The following is a 20,656-nucleotide window of genomic DNA, read 5'->3' as shown; positions in this document are numbered from 1 at the left end:
CAGGTGGAGACCTCTAACACCGCCATCCATCCCGCGGGGTGCTGTCGATGAATCCAAGGGTGGCGCAGAGCCCCGGGTCCCCTTAGATGGCTCTGCCCGCGGTCCATCTGACAGCCGGGCGTCCCTTTCACCAGGGGGTCCCAGCGTCGTCAGGAGGGCTCAGGCGTCCCAGCGCGCCAACCAGCGGTGCACAGGGGGCCGGAGTTGCAAAGGCAGGCTGGGTGGGTATCTCACACCGACCAGCAGCATCGCAGGCCCAGACGGGCCGCCCTCACCTGCACTCCACTACACAGGATTTGCCGCCGAGAGTATGGCGGAGTTGCTTTAGTGCACAGGCAGTCCTTTAGTGCCCACAGCGAGGGCTCGCCTCCTCACCTTATGAGCTTGCGCATTTCCAGCCAGGGAGGGTGTCAGCAGCTTTCACCAGGACCGCTCTGCTCGAGCTGCGCCTTCGCCTGCGGCCTTGTGGGCGGGGCCAAGCCACGGCCTCGCCTCGTCATTCTCCCCTGCTCAGCAGCAGCTGGCCGGGCAGTCCCTACGTCGGAGAACACTTGGAGCCGACGGCGGGGCCCGGGCGGGCCGAAACTCACAGCGGAGCTTGGGGCATAGCTTCTGCAGGGCTAGAATAAGTGAGGGTCCCAACGGATCTATTTGCACGGAGATATGAGCTTGGGAAGGGGAGCCCCAACGGAGCTCTACCCAGGCACGTCCTTCGCCATTGCTGCCGTAGCCACGCCCCCCAGTGCGTCGACTCTTGCGCTGATGTTGCCATTGTCCTCCCTGCCCAGAGCGGATCGAATCCACTGTTGGTTTTCCGTGCAGCTGTCTCGTCCTGTGATGTGTAGATATCTATCCTTCACAATTCCGCAGCTCCTTCTAACTCTGTGAAATGGTATGATTTATTCCGGAATTCGAAGGAGAGGCCAAAGGGGTGTGTCTATCTGTATCTGATATGACTTTCCCGAAGAAGATCAGTGACTGGCTTAAGCCACATCCGACAGGCCAGGGTAGCAGGAGCAACATCTTGGAATAATGAGCACGAAGCACCCTGATACGTTATTGTTTCCTGTTTGCGAGCATCAAGGAGAATCTTTTCCTTCACCTTGAGAGTGTAGCTGTGCTAGAACATCTCCTGGTCTCTGCGGTCCCAATCTATGGACCCGCTCCAGTCTCACCTCAGGACGTTGATCCCCCAAGATGGACAAGAACATGCCAACGACAAAGGCCTCGAGGTCCGGCCCCTCTTCTGCTTCCCCCAGATCTCTTATTAGTATGTTGTCTCGCCTGGAGTGATTTTCTAAATCTTCTCATTCAAGTATCGCTCCATTGAAACGGGATCGCTGCTGGTCTACATCTGATTCTAGTGGAGTAGGCCGCTGTTAAAATTCGAGATGCTTTGTCTCAAGGTCTACAGTTCTTTCTCCTACGGAATCCACATCAGCCTGAAGAGAGGTCAGATGGGCATTAATGTCACTTCTCAGAGTGTCAAGTGACAAGATGAGATCAGCCTAAAGCTCCTCCTGTAGTTCTTTTTTAAACTCTCGAAGTGAAGCCAGTAGGTCATCTTTGGTCAGGGCCATGTTGCCTTCTGTACTTGCCTGAGTGGTCCCCATTGGCTGGAAGAGATAGCTAGTAACCCTGTTCGATTGTGACTTCTTCAGTGGCATAGAAACAGTTTAAGCTCCCTCGGCTATATAACCCAGGTGTAGATCAGCTGACCCACCTCAAATTATTTAAAGATATCACCCAAAGACCTTCCCAAAAGACGTGGGTCTGTAGTAACTGGAAGTCTCCCCTAACGCCAATGGCGTCTCACTTGGTAGGACAGCCGAAGTGCAGTGGCCGCTACTGGGTAGTCCATGGGTGTATTTTCCAATATTCCCCCCTTCGCCCCTCAGAGACTCACTAATCAAGGCAGTACCATGCTTATAGATATAGGCCAGACTGAGTGACTGCCCCACTCGAAGCCCAGCCTCTTGGCACCAAGTAGCAGCCATCTGTGAGGGGCGGTAGGTAGCGGGTCAATATTGGGGAAATTAACCAGCTCCCTAGCAAACAAACCAGAATTTGATCCCCCATGTCTACCAGGGGACTCTGGGATCAAAACAGCCTCATTCATGTGTCTACACAGCCAGGGGGTTAGTACCTTAAACAGCCCTTCTTTCCCTGTGTAGAGGGGCCATCACTTCACTTCCTCAAGCGGTCCAGGTAGAAATATGTCATTTATTCAGCTATCATGAGTCAAAGTTCCGCAGATGTAGATTATAGAGCTCCCCAGGCTGTTATCTTGTTAGCTGCTTTGCCTCTCCCCTAGCCTCCTGATCTCTGACCGGCAGATGTTGGGAGCTTTAGGAGTGCCTCATGGATGGCGCCATCTTGAAGTCAGGCAGATACGGTTGTGGTATCTTTCAAGCTCCGCTAAGCAGATGTGGCAGGACTGACCTTCACTCCTAGGCTGCCTCGATCTTGATAGTCCGTGACTGGACCCAGGCGCTCTCTGGGACGTTACGCCTGTGTTGGTGCTAGTTACACTTCTCCGCTGGCGTCATGACACCTCTGGTGCCGCGCCTTCCGTCTGCTGTTCTCCAGCTTTGCCAGTCAATCGCAAAAGTAGGGCCAGCTCCCAGATCGTCCTCGGTGTGCCCACTGGTAAGCCCCTCAGATTTCAGCTACTCTGGGGTCTTTTGCATGCCTGAAAGCAGTGATTTTGTGCAGTGAAGAACGGAGCCGAGACTGATTACATCCGCTCGACCATGACGGTTAGCCACGCCCCCAGTAATTCAGTTTTATTGAGGTTTGTTAAAACCATGCTGATATCAAAAGGCACCACAGACTCACAGGATGAATGATAACATTCCTGGTCCTCAGAACAGAAAATAAAATGTAGGCTTATCACAGGACTGGAACACATTCTTAAAATTATGCGGTTATTAAGTGGTTAAAACCGATCAATTGAGTAGAGTGCATGATCCCCAGTCCTGTGCCTCCATGCAAAAAATGACATGAATATTAGTCGCAGGACTTAAAAGGAGGTCTTGAGTTTGTATGATCGCTACTTAGTTTCAGTACATTGCTCTTTACAGCTCTCAAGTATTTGACCACACGCTCCATTAATTAAGCATCTCTGCCTCTAAAAGCAGCCTGGATCGTACTTTAACATGTCTGAAGTATTACTTTCCAGCGATGGAGCTAGATATTGGTGCCAGCAGTTGGACAAAACCACTGGACAACACCAGAGAGCAAGGGCAATTGATTATCTTACATAATCACAAAAGTGACATCTCCTGCTATGAATTACAATTTAACCTTCCACTATATAGAATATAAGTATGGCTGTAGAAGCCGAATTGGTAGGTATATGATACAAACCTCTGGGGATTTCTTGTCCCTTTATGTAAAGGTCTTTGTTAAATGCCATTTCCGTAACCTTTTAATTTTTTTTTAAGCCTAATAGGAGCTCAATCCCAGGTAGTCAATTGCCTTTTTTATGCCACTTTGCCAAGGGTTGTCTAGTGCGCAAGATGTTTAATTTTATCTTGACCCAAATTTTGCCTAAAAGTGATCCCAGAATTCCAGGCTACTCTGACATGTCTCTCTCAGAGCTTGTCAGCTCAGTTCTAACTCTCTTCTATGATGTAGAGAAGAGAAGTAGGGAAAATAGAACATGAATGGGTGGCTGGAGACCAATTATTTTTTTGATTTTACTTTTGGGACAGGGAAGACACACCATGTTACAAAGAGTTTCTGATTACTATTCTGCTGATGATTTGGGAGCTATGCAGAACATAAAATTAAAATTAGGTAAATTGTTATAACCAGGATGTTTTTCACCTCCGTAAAAACGCTGCTGTTACTCCCAGTTATCCATCTATATATTCTACTCGTTTTCTGGTGCTATCAAAGTTACTATGATGCAAGTCATTTCCCACTATGTAATATGTTTTTAAAAACAGCGTGTACATTGTGGCATACTTTTAAGCAATGGGCATCAGGCTCAATATGCTGAGGTTTGAAGGATATTGGGAAATGGGGCTTATGTAGCTAAACTTGAAATATGACTGGTTGCCAGCCTTTCAGAATTGGGTGTGTTGGGGTTAAGCAAGTGGACAGTTTGTGATGTGCAAGTGAAAACTAGTAGATTATTCAAGATGCAATTCTATGGTATGATCATTCTTATGGTGGTTTTAAATAGCAGGAATCTGAAACTAGTACAGATAGGATTATAACTGATGGCAATTTAGGCTTGTTGTAAGACCCATTGGAGAGATACTAATATTTCAAATTTAGTACCTTTGTCGTCCCTGAAATTTTTTTTTTAATTCAGCTCATGATATCTTAATGTATGAGTTGGTCGATTGTAAGAAAGACTGTTTTGCAGTTGCTTTACTTAATTGAAGTCCATCAGATTCTGGGGATCGCTACTCGATTTACTTGTGGAAGAAGGATGGATAAACTGCCAAAAATTCATCTCTGCTTTTCACAACTGGTTGGCTGTAGGGGATTTCCTTGAGAGGAAGCCACTTGTTTGTGGTATGTTGCCAAACTAGACGGAGGCAAACCACGCCACATTCTATATCTGTAACCTGTTTGTTGGGTAAAACAATTTCTAATATTCAATAGTGAGGTGCCTAGCTGTTGCTGAAGAAAATGAAAACCAGTACCTTTGCTATGTGCTAATTCCATGATAGCTGTGTACATGTTCATATTTGTGTTTTCCCACAACTTCTTTCAAGTCAAAAGCTTGTTCACAATGCCTTTAATGTCTGTGGTGAATTCTTAATTTATAGAAGTGTAACTCCAATGCCATATGAATTAGGGGTTCTTAATCTGTACTCAGACTAAAAAAAGCAGATCTTTAGGTCAAGGAGAACAAGCAAAATGTAAATGAATCAATACCTCTCTAAAGGTACAAATATATAAATATAGCCAGATAATAGAAAATGTAAGCGCAAATAAGCTTAATAGTTGTGCATGCATTTGCTCTACAATGTGCTTCTGAGAATTATTTTCTTATTTTGTTAACGTCCCATAAACACTGCTACAAAATGCCTGCCATGTTTTCTGCTTATCATGAACCGTTGTTGAAAAGAAAGATATACTATCACTATTTGGTATTGTTTATTAGTTTATTTATTACAAAATATAATTTTAATGGTAAATACACTGAATTGTAATACCTGGGTCAGTTTAATTTTGTTTACAGAAGATATTTTGACTGAACTCCTTTTGATGCTGATTTTCAGGGATCTGTAGAGCGTAACACAAATCCTTTCCCAGTGCCTTCTTTGCCAAATGGTAACTCCAAGCCAATGAGACCTCAGCTTAAGTTTGATGAAAAGTAAGGGTTCTTTTTTCTTTTTTAAAGAATATTGTTAATGCATGTGTAGTTGCAACAATTTTTTTTGTATAACCGGACAAATGGAGGTGTAGTTGTAGCAAAAGCGACTGATGCATCTCTTTCTCCTCCTATCATTTTTATCCTTCTCTAGGTTATATCCAGCAGAGCATTATCTAAAGGAGGCCAAAAAGCTGAAGCACAAAGCAGATGTTATGGTAAGCTGATCAACTGATACAGCAAAGGTTGATAGTTAGTGCGTTTTTGTTGCTTTACCTGAATATTTGCAACCAAAATCGTGAAGGTTAGACTAGTTGACTGATGTTTAATATATTTCAATGGTTTGTCAAGTAGATACCTCACCTCTTTCTGCAGTGCTTCTTTGCAATTTTTGTTTAGGCTGTTGTTTATGCTGATATCACATTTCTTGGTGAGACTATACATTACTGTTTTTGTTGGGCTTTTATATTTGTTATGTCCATATGGACGTATAATTTGGTACATAGTTGTGAGGCTACTTCAGTGCATATGGTGCTCTGACCCACAAGACATTCATACAAAGATTGTATGTTCTGTAACATGTAAGACTTGACTCAGATTGGTCTTCAATTTATTCTACCCTCAAAACAATTGTATTGGATTGTAAATCATGCAAAAACATAGTCTTTTGCTGCACAAGAGCATATATCACACTTTTGAATAATATCGTACTTTAATAGCAAAGTGCTTCATGCTACAAATGTATCTGCTGAAGCAGAATAGCCCTGTTTCATATTAAGCCTGTGACTTTTGGACATATTACTTCACAAGATCAGTATTAGTAATTGCCTTGGGTGAGCTTCACACATTGTTGGATACAGGTGGTGTTGGAGCCCTAGTTCTTTAGGACTTGGTTGTGGCCTTCGACACAGTCCACTTGGACCCCATTTTATTGTCCCTGGTTGGCACCATCTCAGATTTGAAGCTAAGCTAGAACTCATCCTTGATTTGTTCTTTAAAACAATTGGTATGCCAGGTCTCTAGCAAATTCCGGAGAAACTGTTAGAGCACTTAATTACAAGACCTAGCTTGCTCCATTCACTTGCTTCTTTGCTTTAAGCACTGTGTAAGATAAGAGAACCTCCTAAGATTCACACTGAGTGCCGCATTCCTCTAAACTTTAGGTTAATCAAGTGGAATGGATCCCTAATGCACAGATGCCATAAAACCATAAGGGATAGCTGCATCTGAATTGAGTGATGCACACTTTGTAGGTTATTACTGAAAGCTTCCTGACTTCTAGATAGCCATGAGGCAATTGGAAATATTTTTAATTTTCCATTAGTCAATTAAATGAAATGGCTGGAATCCTCTTTATTGGAGACTGGTTTGAATAAAGATGAATATGGCTGCAAGTGGAAGCCCATCGTCCTGTTTACTGAATTATTATGTAGGATTGTGTTCCTGGGACCGAGAAAGAGGCGAATGTGCTAGAAAAATACAATTTTACTGGATTAACATGCTGTGCATTTTTCCACTACCTAGTGGTTGGGGCTAAAATTGTCTTTTTTTTTAGTGTGTCTTCATCTCTCTTTTGGTGCTGTCTCTCCCTTATGATGTCATACGTACACCCAGGAAGCACCATTGTGTGGTTGCCAACTTCAAATCCTTTTTTCTACCATTGGATCTGGATTCAGTGATGGAGCTCCTGGACAGACCGGACAAGAGAAAGTGTTTTTTTGAGAAAAATCATAGAACTACTGAAGAAACAACGTTGAACAAAGAAGAACAGCGAAGGTCGCTGAAGAAGGTCACCTGTTTTATACCGAAGATATTGGGGTTTTCAACCCTAACAGACCATGAGATCACTCGACTGCATAGCTGAAGAATGCTAGTAGGGCATGGAACATGGCATTGAGGTTCAGCCCTAAGTGTCACCACAAGTTTGCACAAAATGACAGCCATCAAGTATGCAATTTGTGTCTGAAAAAGGCTAACGCCAGAGGGATGCAATGCCTGTGCAGAGTTCCAACCTAAATCGCTCAGAGCAAGAGAAAAGCAGAGCTGGGAGACGGCTCCATGGCACAGGCCCAGAAACAGACTCTTTAAGCAGAGGAGACAATGAGGATGATGCAGTAACGGCCCAGCTGCAAGATTCTGACGCTGAGACATTAGGGTCAAGAGTGGAAAGGCAAAGAAAAAGCAATCGTTGAAAGATGCCCAAAATCTGGAGACAGAAGGTATGAGGGGAAATCGGGCACGGAGCCGAAGGGGTCAGACTCCAAAATCAAAAGGCCCACTTTGATCTCGAAGACAGGGGAACCAAAACAAAGGCCCAGAGAACCCCTGCGATCCAAACAAAAGAATACTGCAGGAGGTAAACCCTCTGCCTCAGCCCTGAAAGGGGACTGTAGGCATGGGAGGAAGAAGTTGTCCTGTGAGGGAGGCGCTTAGGCACTGAAAAAGAGACACAGATGGTCAACAACACAGAGGAAACATTACTCGGTGTCGAAAAGAAGAAGATGCACTTTGAGACTAATATCAGAAGGGGGAGGAGGCTTCTTCATCAACCAGGAAAGCTTATACACAGTACTAGAAAGGGAAAACATCTTCCTAGGAGCCAGTCTAGGCTCGAGACAGGAGAAAGCCTTCCCCATAGAGAAAAGGGTCCAAGCATTAGCACAAGATGTTTGCCTGTCCCGGAAGGGGCTAGCTGTGGCTGTGAGTACAGTGGGGAAGGTAATGGACATGAGGGTGTGCATACCACTCATACCAAATGCCCGGCTTCACAAGAGACTTGGCCAGTAATGGCTGCAGAGACACTTGTCACATGCAACAGGGAGTTGGGAAGATTTAGTGATTGTAACTGAGAGATTGCACAAGGAAATACAATGGTGGAACAGGGAGAACATCACAATAGGCAGATCTTTCAGACAACCCGTTCCCAAGGTCACCATCATGACAGATGCATCCCACATGGAGTGGGAAGTACACATGACCAGACTAAACATCAGGGGCTTATGGAGTCCATGGGACACCATGGAAACATATAAACATCCTACAGCTCAAGACGTGTATCTAGCCCTTAACCCCTTCCACGCGGGGCTAATTCCCCTGCAGTGCGGGGGGGAGGTACTCATGACGAGTCCAGCTCATCATGCTGCATAGTGGAGCTGTGCTCATGACGAGCTGGACTCGTCATGACTCCGCCCACTCCTTTGGAACGCCGCACAGTCGGGGAATTCGCCGCACGTGGGAGGGCCGCAGCAGTTATGACGAGCTGAGCCCGTCATGAGCACAGCTCGACTGTGCCTCATGATGAGCTGAGCTCGTCATAAGCATGGTAGGGGTTAAAGCCTTCCATTCACAGCTAAGGGGCAAGATCAATACAAACGGATAACACTACAATAATGTTCTCCGTCAACAAATTAGGGGTGAAGATCACTCATGCTATTCACCCAAGGACAGGAGATATGGACATGGGCCCTGCAGAGGAACATACCACTAGTGACAGTCCATCTACCAGGAGTGGAAATCCCAGAAGCAGACAGAGTAAGCAGGCATGAACAGGAAGTAAATGCAAAGCTATTATGCCAGGTCTTCAGGAGGTGGGGAATGCTGTACATGGTCTGTTGGCAACAGGACCACGTACCAAAGCCGCTGAAGAATTCCTTATAAATAGAATGGTCTGGGAGATTTGCAACCACCTTTCTATTGATTCCTCTGATCCCTCTTGAGGCAGACAGGTGTAAACAAGCTATCATGACCCTCATCCTATCCTTGCCAATATTGGGCCGACAAGCATGGTTCTCCGACCTAGTGCAGATTATGCAGGGAATTGTGATGCCGCTGTCAACATGTCAGGACATTCTAGCCATGCAACAAGGCGAAGTGTTCCACCAGGAACCCAAAACACTCAAGTTGGCAGCATGGCCCCTGAAGACATAGGGTTTGGACACCTCATGCTGCCCAACAGAACCATGAAGGTTCTCAAAGAAGCAAGAAGGCTAATGGAACAGAGATATTACTCCTAAAAATCGACTAGATTGAGAAAAGGGTGCTCAGACCACAAGACACAGACTAAGACAGAGGACGCCATAGTCCTAAAATATACCACACACTTACTGGAAAGTGGGCTCTGCTACTCAATGCTGAAGGTACACAAGAGGTGTCATAAGAAGTTTCTTCCAAATGCTGGTAGTCAAAACTTTCCTGGAAGGGGCTAAAAGCCTAGCACCAATAAGAGCAGCGCCCAAACACATATGAAAACGTAACCTGGGTCTAACACAACAGATGAAGCAACCCTTTGATCCCACGCATAGCGCACGACTTAATTTCTCTCCTTAAAACTGGCATTTCTGATAGTTGGAACATCGCTGCACAGGGTTAGCAAACTGCTGGCACTAACAGTGCAGAACCGTACATCCAAGTACACAAGGATAGTGAAGTAATGAGAAATAATCCCCAACTCCTACTAAAGGTGATGTCACACTTCTATGTAAACTAGGTAGTAGACCTCCTGGAGTTCATCCAACTGCCTAAGTGGCAAGCAGAGCGCACACTGCTCGCGCTGACTGCCTCGTCCGGATGGCTATCAGTGTACTACATGAAAGAAGCAAAATCAATAAGGGTGACCAACCAGTTCTTTGTCTCATTTACCCAGGCCACTAAGGGATCACCAGTGGCTAATGCAAACATAAAGTTGATAGTTCAGTCAGTACAAAGGTGCCACACTGCAGCTGGTGTGATGCTTGGGGAAAAAATCACAGGTGTGCTCCATCGGAAAGAAAGGGGCAAAACCTGCCTTCATGTCTAATGTCTCAATCAGCATCTGCAGAGAGGAGAAAAAGACAGGTTTTTGATCCACCCTTTAGATACCAGAATAATGCGATATGAATCTAGAAAGTCTTTGAGCTGCAAAACTACTCCTACAGGTAAGTTAACAGTTTGTTGAGATTGTGGTGAGCCTGATCAAATCTCCCTCATCTGCACACATCCCCATTCCAATGGAATAGCCACAGTCATCAGATTTAGTTATGCTAGCCTTTCTCTTTACAGTTTGGCACCAAACACTATCCCTAGGGGCACAACATGAGGACAAGTAACACCGTCTAATGGGAATAAGCAGCTTCACTATGAAAAGGTGGGCCTACTGATTCCCTATTCTGCCTCTTTCGACCTATTGATAGGTTTGGGATGAAGTCTCCCAGAATCCTTGCTTTCCACTGCCATGCTGATCTCTACTCTCCTCTACCATATAAAGCATATTTTGCTAACCCACTTAAAAAAAATTATTTAGCATTTTGTCATTGCAATTTTCAGTTTGACCTGGTGACATGTACATTTGTAGATTTGTTTACTTAGGCATGTTGATTTTGAGGTATATTGTTTTTATTAACTGGACAAATGCAGTATGTTATTTTTACATATTTGGTTTCCTCAACCGCGCTTGCGTAGAAGTAACCCCTTTGAAAGCTTTGCACATTAAATTGTTGAGCGGTTTGAGTTGCTTAATGCTGTACTTTTATCTTTTCAACAGTCTGACAAGGTTGGAAAAGCATTTAACTACTTAGATGCTGCCCTCTCCTTCATCGAGTGTGGGTCTACAATGGAGCCAGACACGACAGCACCAAAGTCGGCCTACACCATGTTTGCTGAAACTGTGGATCTCATTAAGTGAGTGAGAAGCTTGCATAGACAATGTTGTAGTTTGTTTAGAACATATACATGCACTGTCACCTCAATGAGCCATGTCATACAGTCTCTCTGTGCTGTTCATCTAGGAACATGCTACGTTTTACATTTAACAACAATACGAGGGCACTGCAATTTTGATTTGTTGTATTTTGGAGTTATTCCAATATGAATGGGTACTTCAGAATTCCCAAATAAAAATTAGGATGATATGTGATTATTTCATACAAAAATGTAATGAAATATATATCAACCACAACATCGAAACTCTATGGTCATGTTTTATTTTTGGAGCATAAATAGTTTGTTAGCAGTAATCATGCATTATAAATGTGGTGCTGAAGAACTATAGCAGAAGTAAAAATGAAATAACAAATGCCTTAATGGAAGAAAGTTAATCTGATCAAGACTGTTAGTTGGTGATTCCTTACTTTAGACTTTCCTGCAGGCGTCAGTCTGGATCCAGAGATTTTTTCTTGTCGTTAGGCGTCGGTTGGCTCTGCATCGTGGGCTTCGGGATGACGTTGCGGGACCTACATAGACGCCGCCCATGCGCGCTGACTTCAGTTCCTTCTTTTTCCATGCCAGCCTAAGCGCAGATCCAGAGAGAGCTACCCCTTAGCTATTTTTGGCTAGTCTTTTTCGACTTCTGTTAACTTCTTTTTTGCATTTTTGAACTCCTGGTGCGTCGAGGGATGTCCCAACGTCGTACCGTGTTCAGTCTTGCCACACCTGCCTGTGACAGATCCACATCTCCTGTGCCTTTGGTGTCTGGAGCGTGACCATGACCCGAAGTTGTGCTCAGTGTGTCAGGTCATGAACCCAAAAGGTTTGCGGGGTCGGTCCCAATAGCTGCTGGAGTTCCAGCGCTCAGCTCCGCATTGCTCCCATTCTTGTTAGAGGGGAAGGTCTCGAACCGTGACAGAGCCCACACTCCTCGCACTCGAAGTTGTCGGGGAGGTCTTGGGTAAATCAGGAAAAAACAAGAAGTCGAAGAAGAACAAGTGTTCTTGACTTCTCCCCATTGGTCGGCCGACCCGATGCAGAATCCCATGCATCGTTTTTTGAAAGCTCAGTCTCTGGTGCCTATTTCTGAGATGGCTCCCCGCCTCCTTACATTTCTGGGAGCCAGAGCTTCTCCTGCCAAATTAAAAATTGTTATGAATCCCTGTACCTCATATTTGGGCAGCCTGGATCCGCTACCGCGCCTTCGGGCTGCAGAGTCAGTCGGGACTTTGACGCCAGCAGCTCCGGCCCCGGCTCCAGATGGTCCCTGTGGATCGAGGTCACATCTTCATCCCTGAAGTGGACACTGAGCTGGAACAACGTTGGTTCCGACGTGCGAAGAGATGTGCGAAGAGACTTTTGTTCCTGCATTTATTCCTGTGGTTCCTCTTGGGCCAGAAGGTGGGGAAGAGCATTGGGAGGGGCCACAGGACCCTTTAACTGACCAGCTTGAGGAAGCGGGCTGGCAAATGGACCTGGGTGATGCCAGTGGTCTCCACACGTCCCCTGACACTGGCTTGCTTTTTTTCCCCTACTGTGTCAACGGAGGAGGAAGCTTTCTATCCTGTGGTGGTGAGGAGGGCAGCCTGGGTTCCCGGCCTCAAGCTCCCAATGATGGCAGTCAGGAATAAACGCCAGAGGCCTCTTCTGGGCCCCTTTTGCCACTCAATGAAGCCCTCGTGGACGTCCTTCTGGGCACTTGGTCCAAGTCCAGCACAGGGGCTCCTGTGGATAGGACGATTACCTACTGCCATCACCCACTCCAGGCTACCCAGCATTCCTGCCCCAATACCCCTCCCCTGAGAGCTTAGTAGTCTAAGCCTCATCATCAAAATGTGCATTCCCTTTTGCTCCCCTAGATAGGGAATCCAAGTAGCTGGACCCCCTTAGGAAGAAGATATTCTCTTCCTCCAGTTTGGCATTGCTGTTGGTGAAAACCCCATTCCACTTGGATACTGTTGTGCAGGTGCTGCCTCAGTGCCCGGAGGAGGCCCGGGCCGTTCTCTCTAAAACAGTTACAGATGGGAGAGATGCAGCCAAATTCCCCATATGTTGTGGACTGGATACCACTGACTACCTGGGTAGAATGATTACCGGTAGCTGTTAGACACTGCACCTGGTTGAGAAGTTTTTAGCTTCTTGGGGATGTCCAGTCTTCTTTAATGGACATGCCCTTTAATGGCACTCGCCTTTTTGGCGACAAGGCAGACTCCGCGCTTGAGCGCTTCCAAGGATTCTTGCGCTACGGCCAGATATTAAGTCCTTGCGGCAACCTCTCATGTGCCTCAGCCTGCCCCTAAACACTTTCGTGGCTATGGAAGGGACTCCCAGCCTTGTCCGATCCAGTCTAGCCACGGAGTCATGCAAGCTGTCCTTCCTCTGCATGGCCGCGGACATGGGAACCAGAGTCCTCTTGTATCAGGGACCCAGCGGGCAGGCAAGTCCACCCTTTCCCCCCCTGCCACCGCCTCCAAACATTCCAGACCCATCACCAGCCAGTCGGAGGCAGGATCCGGCATCACTTCCTCTACTGGCAATCCATCAGGTCAGACCGATGGGTTCTGCAAATAGTCTGAAGGGGCTACTCCCTCCACTTAGAGACTACCTGCGTTTCAGAGGATCATTTGGCACTTCTCTGCCAGGAAGTATCGACTCTCTTGGCCAAGGGAGATATAAATATGTTCCCTGTGCCAGAAGTAGGTTGTGGTTGTTATTCCCTCTACTTTTTGGAACCCAGAATGGACAAAGGCCTGTGTCCTGTCCTAGACCTCCATGCACTCAAAAGTTTAAAATGCCCACCCTAGCCCAAGTTCTGTCTGCACTCGCTCTAGGAGACTGGGTGGTGGCGTTGGACTTGCAGGACGCTTATTTTCATATCCCCATCCTGCCAGCCCACAGACGTTACCTTAATTTCATTGTGGGCCACAAGCATTTTCAGTTCACTTGGCTCCCTTTTGACCTTACCAGTGCCCCTCAGGTGTTCGCAAAGGTGATGGCGGTGGTCGCAACTCATCTGCGCAGATCAGGGTTTCCAGTCTTCCAGGTCATGATGACTGGCTTTTAAAGGTGGACTCACCCAAAGCTGTTGTCTCCCACCTCTAGACTACGGCGGACCTCCTGCATTCGCTGGGGTTCTTTATCAGCGTGCCGAAGTCACACCTGACTCCCTCTCAGACGCTTCCTTTTATCGAGGCGGTTCTCGGCATAGTGCAGTTTTGGGCCTATCCTGCCGAGCAGTGAGTCCAGGATATTTGGGCTATGATACTGATGGCATATGCAGGCTCTGCAGTGGAACCTGAAGTTTCAGTGGGTGCAGCATCAGGGGAATATTTCCGACTACGTCCAGATCTTAAAGGGAACTGTGTTCTAACTGCAGTGGTGGCTAATGAACCAAGATTGGGTCAGCGGCAGATCCCTCTCCCTTCCCCAACCAGATCTAACAGTGGTGACACAGATGCGTCACTTCTGGGATGGGTGCGGCCACCTGAGAGAGGCGGAGATCATAGGTGTCTGGTCTCCGCCGGAGTCCAGTCTCTATATCAACCTTTTGGAGCTCCGGGCTATCAGACTGCATTCCTTCCCTCTCTCAAGGGGAAAGTGTTGCAGGTGTTCTCTGGCAACACCTTCGCCATGTGGTACTGCAACAAGCAAGGCAAGCTAGGGTCATGGACCCTTGGTCAAGAGGTTATGTCTTGATGTCCCAGCCTCTGGACATGGTTGGAACATCAGGACATAATCCTGGTGGTTCAACACCTGGGGAGCTCCCAAAACGCCAGGGCGGATTAACTCAGCCGTCGATGCCTCGTAGATCATGAGTGGCGACTCCACCCGGAGGTGGCACAAGGTCTCTTCCAGCCGTGGGTAGAACCTTAGTTAAATCTGTTGGCCTCAGAAGAGAACATGCAATGTCAGCAGTATTGCATTTAGGAGTTTCCAAAGCGCTCTCGCTCTGCGACGCTTTTCGTCGCAAGTGGAACTTTGGCCTCCTGTACACCTTTCCGCCTGTACCACTTCTGCCCAGAATGCTCAAGATAATCAAGCATGACAGTCTCCAGTTATTTCTGTAGCTCCAGATTGGGCACAAAGAGTCTGGTACCTCGACCTTCTGAGCATGGCCATCAATCCTCCAACCAGACTGCTCCTTCGGGAAGATCATCTGTTGCAGCAGCAGGGAGCATGGGAGGGTTCTTCACCAGAACCTGTGCATTCTCCACCTCCTTGCATGGAGATTGATCAGCGGTAGCTGATAGCTTTCGACCTTCCGCCCGAAGTCTAAGATATCTTGGCAAAAGACGTCCTCCCACTAAAATTGTATACACCTGTAGACTGAACACATTTTTGGCATGGTTCACAGTAAGGGCTGTGTGCCCCCTTTTTGCTCCTCTTTCCGAGGTCCTTTTGTACAGTCTATCTTTGACATAGCAGGCATATGCCTTGGGAACTTTTAAAGAATATCTTGCAGCTATCTCTTCTTTTCTTTGACTGCCAGATCAGCCCTCTTTATTCAAATCTCCTATTGTTAACTCAAAGGGTGCTTTGACGTTTTATCTCGATCGCACAAAATATTCTGGGTGGATGATCAACTCTTCATTAGCTATGTGGGTGCCAAGAAAGGTCGGGCTGTTAAAAGGCGAACCCACTCCAGATGGGTTGTCCTTTGCATCAAAATATGCTATGCTTTGGTGAAGAAGGACCCTCCTGTGGGGTTGCGTTCTCATTCCACCAGAGCAACGGGGGCAACCACGGTGTTAGCACGTGGAGTCCCCACCTTGAAATCTGTCAGGCAGCAACTTCAACAGACTTGCACACGTTTACCAGATGCTACTGCCTGGGCAGCCAAGTCGTGAGGGACGGGTACTTTGCCCGTTTGGTCCTCCAGGCCTTCCTAGTATGATCTTGGTTCACAGACCCTCCTCTGGGGATGATATTGCTGGGGTATCTATTCGAAGGTAAGGAATCTCCAACTAATAGTCTCTATCAGATGAACACGTTACTTACCTTCGCTAACGATGTATCTGGTAGAGACATATATTAGATGTAGATTCCTTACCACCCCACTCATCCTCCCCACTCTGCAAACTGATTTCTAGAGTTAGGGACTCCCTTACAGGGCCCTAGTTTTGACGCACCAGTGGTCAGTGTCTTTCATTGCACTGGGCTTCTGGCATGGAAAGTCATGTTAAGAATTGACGCCAGCACGCATGGGCGGCATCTATGTAGGTCCTGCAACGTCATCCTGGCATCCACAATGCCAACAAGGGATGCGGAGCCAACCAACACCACCTAAGGAAATGCAGGGGTACTGCTTAAGAGAAAATCTCCAGATCCAGAATTCTAAGGTAAGAAATCTACAACAAATATATGTCTCTACTAGATACATTGTTACCGAAGGTAAGTAACTTGTTCTTTATGTCCTTTGGACCCTATATATATATATGTATATATGTATATATGTATGTATATATGTATGTATATGTATATATGTATGTATATGTATATATGTATATATATGTATATATGTATATGTGTATATATATGTGTATATATATATATGTATATATATGTGTATATATATATATGTATATATATGTATATATATGTATATATGTGTATATGTGTATATATATATATATATATATATATATATATATATATATATCCATATCCTACTGGCGGTCGCCAGTAGGTATATATAGTTAGGACCTAGTTACCATAGGAAATTCCGAACATTCTATTGGGAATAACTTTGGTGCTGATTGAGGGATCTGCCTGTAATTTTCCTTAAAATTGCCTCGCTCCGCTCTTTCCCTGAAAGTTTCGGGGGAATTCGTCAAGCGGGGGCCGAGAAAAAAGGGTGGTCCCAAAACGTGTTTTCCCCATGTTAATTTCCATAGGGACATTCTGACAAGGCTACAGCTCGAACGGCTGAACGGAATTATACCAGATTTGGCAAAATGGTAGGGACTGGTATGCAGCAGTGCCTTCTGTATGTTTGGTGTAAATCCCTCCAGTAGTTCTTGAGAAAATTGAATTTGAAATTTTTCAAATGGCATTTTCTATGGGACATTTAGACACGGCTACAGCCCGAACGGCTGAACGGAATTACACCAAACTTGGCAAAATGGTAGGGACAGGTATGCAGTAGTGCCTTTTCTATATTTGGTGAAAATCCCTCCAGTAGTTGTTGAGAAAATGAATTTGAGCAAATTATATATCTATATGCGCTAAACATTCTATTGGGAATAACTTTGGCGCCGATTGAGGAATCTGTGTGTAATTTTCCAGAATTTTGGCCAGCTCCGCTCCTTCCCTGAAAGTTTCAGGGGGATTTGTCAAGCGGGGGCCGAAAGGGGGGTCCCAAAACGTGTTTTCCCCATGTTAATTTCCATAGGGACCTTTAGACACGGCTACAGCCCGAACGGCTGAATGGAATTACACCAAACTTGGCAAAATGGTAGGGACAGGTATGCAGTAGTGCCTTTTCTATATTTGGTGAAAATCCCTCCAGTAGTTGTTGAGAAAATTGAATTTGATCAAATTATATATATATATATGCGCTCACCGTACGCGTACGGTACGCGTACCGTATGCGCGCGTACCCTTACGTGCGCGAGCGAGTTTCTGATTGGCTGGCAGTCGACTGTCAACATTCCAAACTGTCCAAACCAGGAAGTGTTGGCCACCATCTTGTTTTTCAGGAGAACTGAGGCACAAGAGAGCCCAAAACAAGAGTGGAAAACACGAAAAGGGGGCAGGGTAGAGACCCCCCAACCCTCTAGCCCTTCTCAGGGGGTCCCAAAAGGACCACCAAGGGCAAAAAAAACAAAAGAATCGCGGGGTATGCGCACCGTACCCCTGGGACCCCCTGAGAAGGGCTAGGGGTTCTCAACCCTGCCCCCTTTTCGCGTTTTTCACTCTTGTTTTGTGTTCTCTTGTGCCTCACTTCTCCTGAGAAACAAGATGGCTGCTCAGGTGGTCCCAGAAGGATATTAACATATATAAATGTTATCCGCTAATAGAATTAGCATTTACAAAACCTTTGAAATTCATTGAAAAAAAATATAGGTTTCACGCCTGATATAGTTAGGAATTAGCATTTAAAAAACCTTGCAAATTCACTGAAAAACCATAGGTTTCAAGCCTTGTATAGTTAGGAATTAGCATTTAAAAAACCTTGCAAATTCACTTAAAAAACCATAGGTTTCATGACTTATATAGTTAGGAATTAGCATTTAAAAAACCATTGAAATTGCTCCTATATAGTTAGTTGTACTAACTATATTTCGCGCACCCGCAATCCACTGCTGATGATGTCACATATTACATCATTCATGACATGGTCAGTGACATCACTGATGACATCACTGATGATATCATTCATGTGATAATACGATGCACCTCCTCACACTCTAATATAACCTTTGATACACCCAGTGTTAAATACAGACTACCATTCTTGAAACCATTGACACACCAATACCAGTTACTACATACGCACTCACTGATTCCTAGGTCTACACACACATTCACTCATTCACCCATAGAATCACTCATACATACAGTCACTCATCAATACAACACTATCATATGCACTCATACACCTATACAGACACTCACACACTGCCACTCATCCATGGAGTTACTCACACACCTAGTCAGTCATGCAAAGAATCAATCACACTTCCATTTCCTCAACTATACAGTTATACATACAACACCTTACTTATTCAAACATATAATAACACATACTTACTCTCTTATACAATCACTGATACAAGTACACAATGATCCATATAGCCACTCGCACATTCCCTGGCTCTCATGTATAGTCATTTATATAGGCCAACTCTCACATGCACTGTGTTTTACATATGTACTTACTTGCACATGTAGCACTGAGATATCCATTCACTCACCAACACACCCATGCACACAGTCAACCGCCCATATAGCTGTTTCCACATGCACTCTTGAACTCATACACCTAGTGAATCAACTGCTCACACATCTATGCACAGAGTCACACACCTCCCAGCCACCCACCCACACACACACACACTCAGTCTCCCATTCAAATAATTGGGCAACCAATCAATAACCCATATAGCCACTCATATAGCTACTGATCAACACATGCAGCAGCTTACACAACAACAGACATACTGATGCACACATTCAGACAGTTTAGTCACTAACCCATACATTTAGTAAGACACATTTAATCACTCACTCATACAGTCAGTCAAGCACCTACTAAATCTTTCATCCAGACACTTATACATCCACTCATTCTTCAATATGTAAAACATATTTAAACTTTACAGAAACACACAGTCACTGGTTGATGTCATCAGTGATGTCATCAGTGATGTCAAATGAGATGTCATCAGTGATGTCATCAGTGATGTCATTTGAGATGTCATCAGTGATGTCATCAGTGATGTCACTGACATGTCATGAATGATGTAATATGTGACATCATCAGCAGTGGATTGCGGGTGCGTGAAATATAGTTAGTACAACTAACTATATAGGAGCAATTTCAATGGTTTTTTAAATGCTAATTCCTAACTATATAAGGCCTGAAACCTATGTTTTTTAAGTGAATATATATATATATATATATACATATATATATATATATATATATATATATATATTTCTCACAAATGCCCTAAAGCTTCAGGAGGGCACACAACGGCATTCTCTATAGTGTTGGCCTCGTGCAACTCGCCTGTTACTCCCCACAATTTCAAATGAAGCCGACGCGTTTCGAGGCATTCCGCCTCTTCTTCTTGGGCTGACAGTGATACGCTGCAAAACTTCACCATTTCAATTAATTTATTCAGTGTAATGCCTTTAGTAGGCGTGGCCAATCTCGGCCTCAAAGAATCTTGGGACAGGTAGTCCATAATGGTGAATTAGTAATTTCCTTTAGTAGGCGCAGTGTTCAAAGTCACATTCAAACCAGTGAATTCCTTAGTAGGATGAGGTCATATTTACAGGTGAGTTTTCTTTGTGCAGGAAAACGCCGTGCTTCGTGATCAGGAAGGGTTCCGAATCACAGCCTTTGCAACCGCCGTCGAAAGTGGTGCTCAATCCCCGCGGCAAGGGCTGCCGCGCCAACAGTTTTCTCACAAATGCCCTAAAGCTTCAGGAGGGCACACAACGGCATTCTCTATAGTGTTGGCCTCGTGCAACTCGCCTGTTACTCCCCACAATTTCAAATGAAGCCGACGCGTTTCGAGGCATTCCGCCTCTTCTTCTTGGGCTGACAGTGATACGCTGCAAAACTTCACCATTTCAATTAATTTATTCAGTGTAATGCCTTTAGTAGGCGTGGCCAATCTCGGCCTCAAAGAATCTTGGGACAGGTAGTCCATAATGGTGAATTAGTAATTTCCTTTAGTAGGCGCAGTGTTCAAAGTCACATTCAAACCAGTGAATTCCTTAGTAGGATGAGGTCATATTTACAGGTGAGTTTTCTTTGTGCAGGAAAACGCCGTGCTTCGTGATCAGGAAGGGTTCCGAATCACAGCCTTTGCAACCGCCGTCGAAAGTGGTGCTCAATCCCCGCGGCAAGGGCTGCCGCGCCAACAGTTTTCTCACAAATGCCCTAAAGCTTCAGGAGGGCACACAACG

The 20,656-nt window shown here is 45.4% G+C and overlaps 1 protein-coding gene across 7 annotated transcripts in view; it reads left to right on the top strand.

Annotated features, from left to right (window-relative positions):
* Positions 1–20,656, top strand: part of AFF1 (ALF transcription elongation factor 1) — a 1,572,806-nt gene that overhangs the window by 1,504,810 nt on the left and 47,340 nt on the right. For all 7 annotated transcript variants that reach the window (XM_078676276.1, XM_078676278.1, XM_078676273.1 and 4 more), the window contains 3 exons: positions 5,244–5,338; positions 5,490–5,553; positions 10,854–10,990. In XM_078676276.1, the coding sequence (XP_078532402.1) occupies positions 5,244–5,338; positions 5,490–5,553; positions 10,854–10,990 (296 nt within the window). The remainder of the gene's footprint in view (positions 1–5,243; positions 5,339–5,489; positions 5,554–10,853; positions 10,991–20,656) is intronic.

This window comes from Lissotriton helveticus, chromosome 2_1 (assembly GCF_964261635.1).
Source record: "Lissotriton helveticus chromosome 2_1, aLisHel1.1, whole genome shotgun sequence".
Classification (NCBI taxonomy): Eukaryota; Metazoa; Chordata; class Amphibia; order Caudata; family Salamandridae; genus Lissotriton; species Lissotriton helveticus.
Note: the sequence above shows the minus strand (reverse complement) of the source record. Positions and strands in the feature narration are given on the sequence as shown.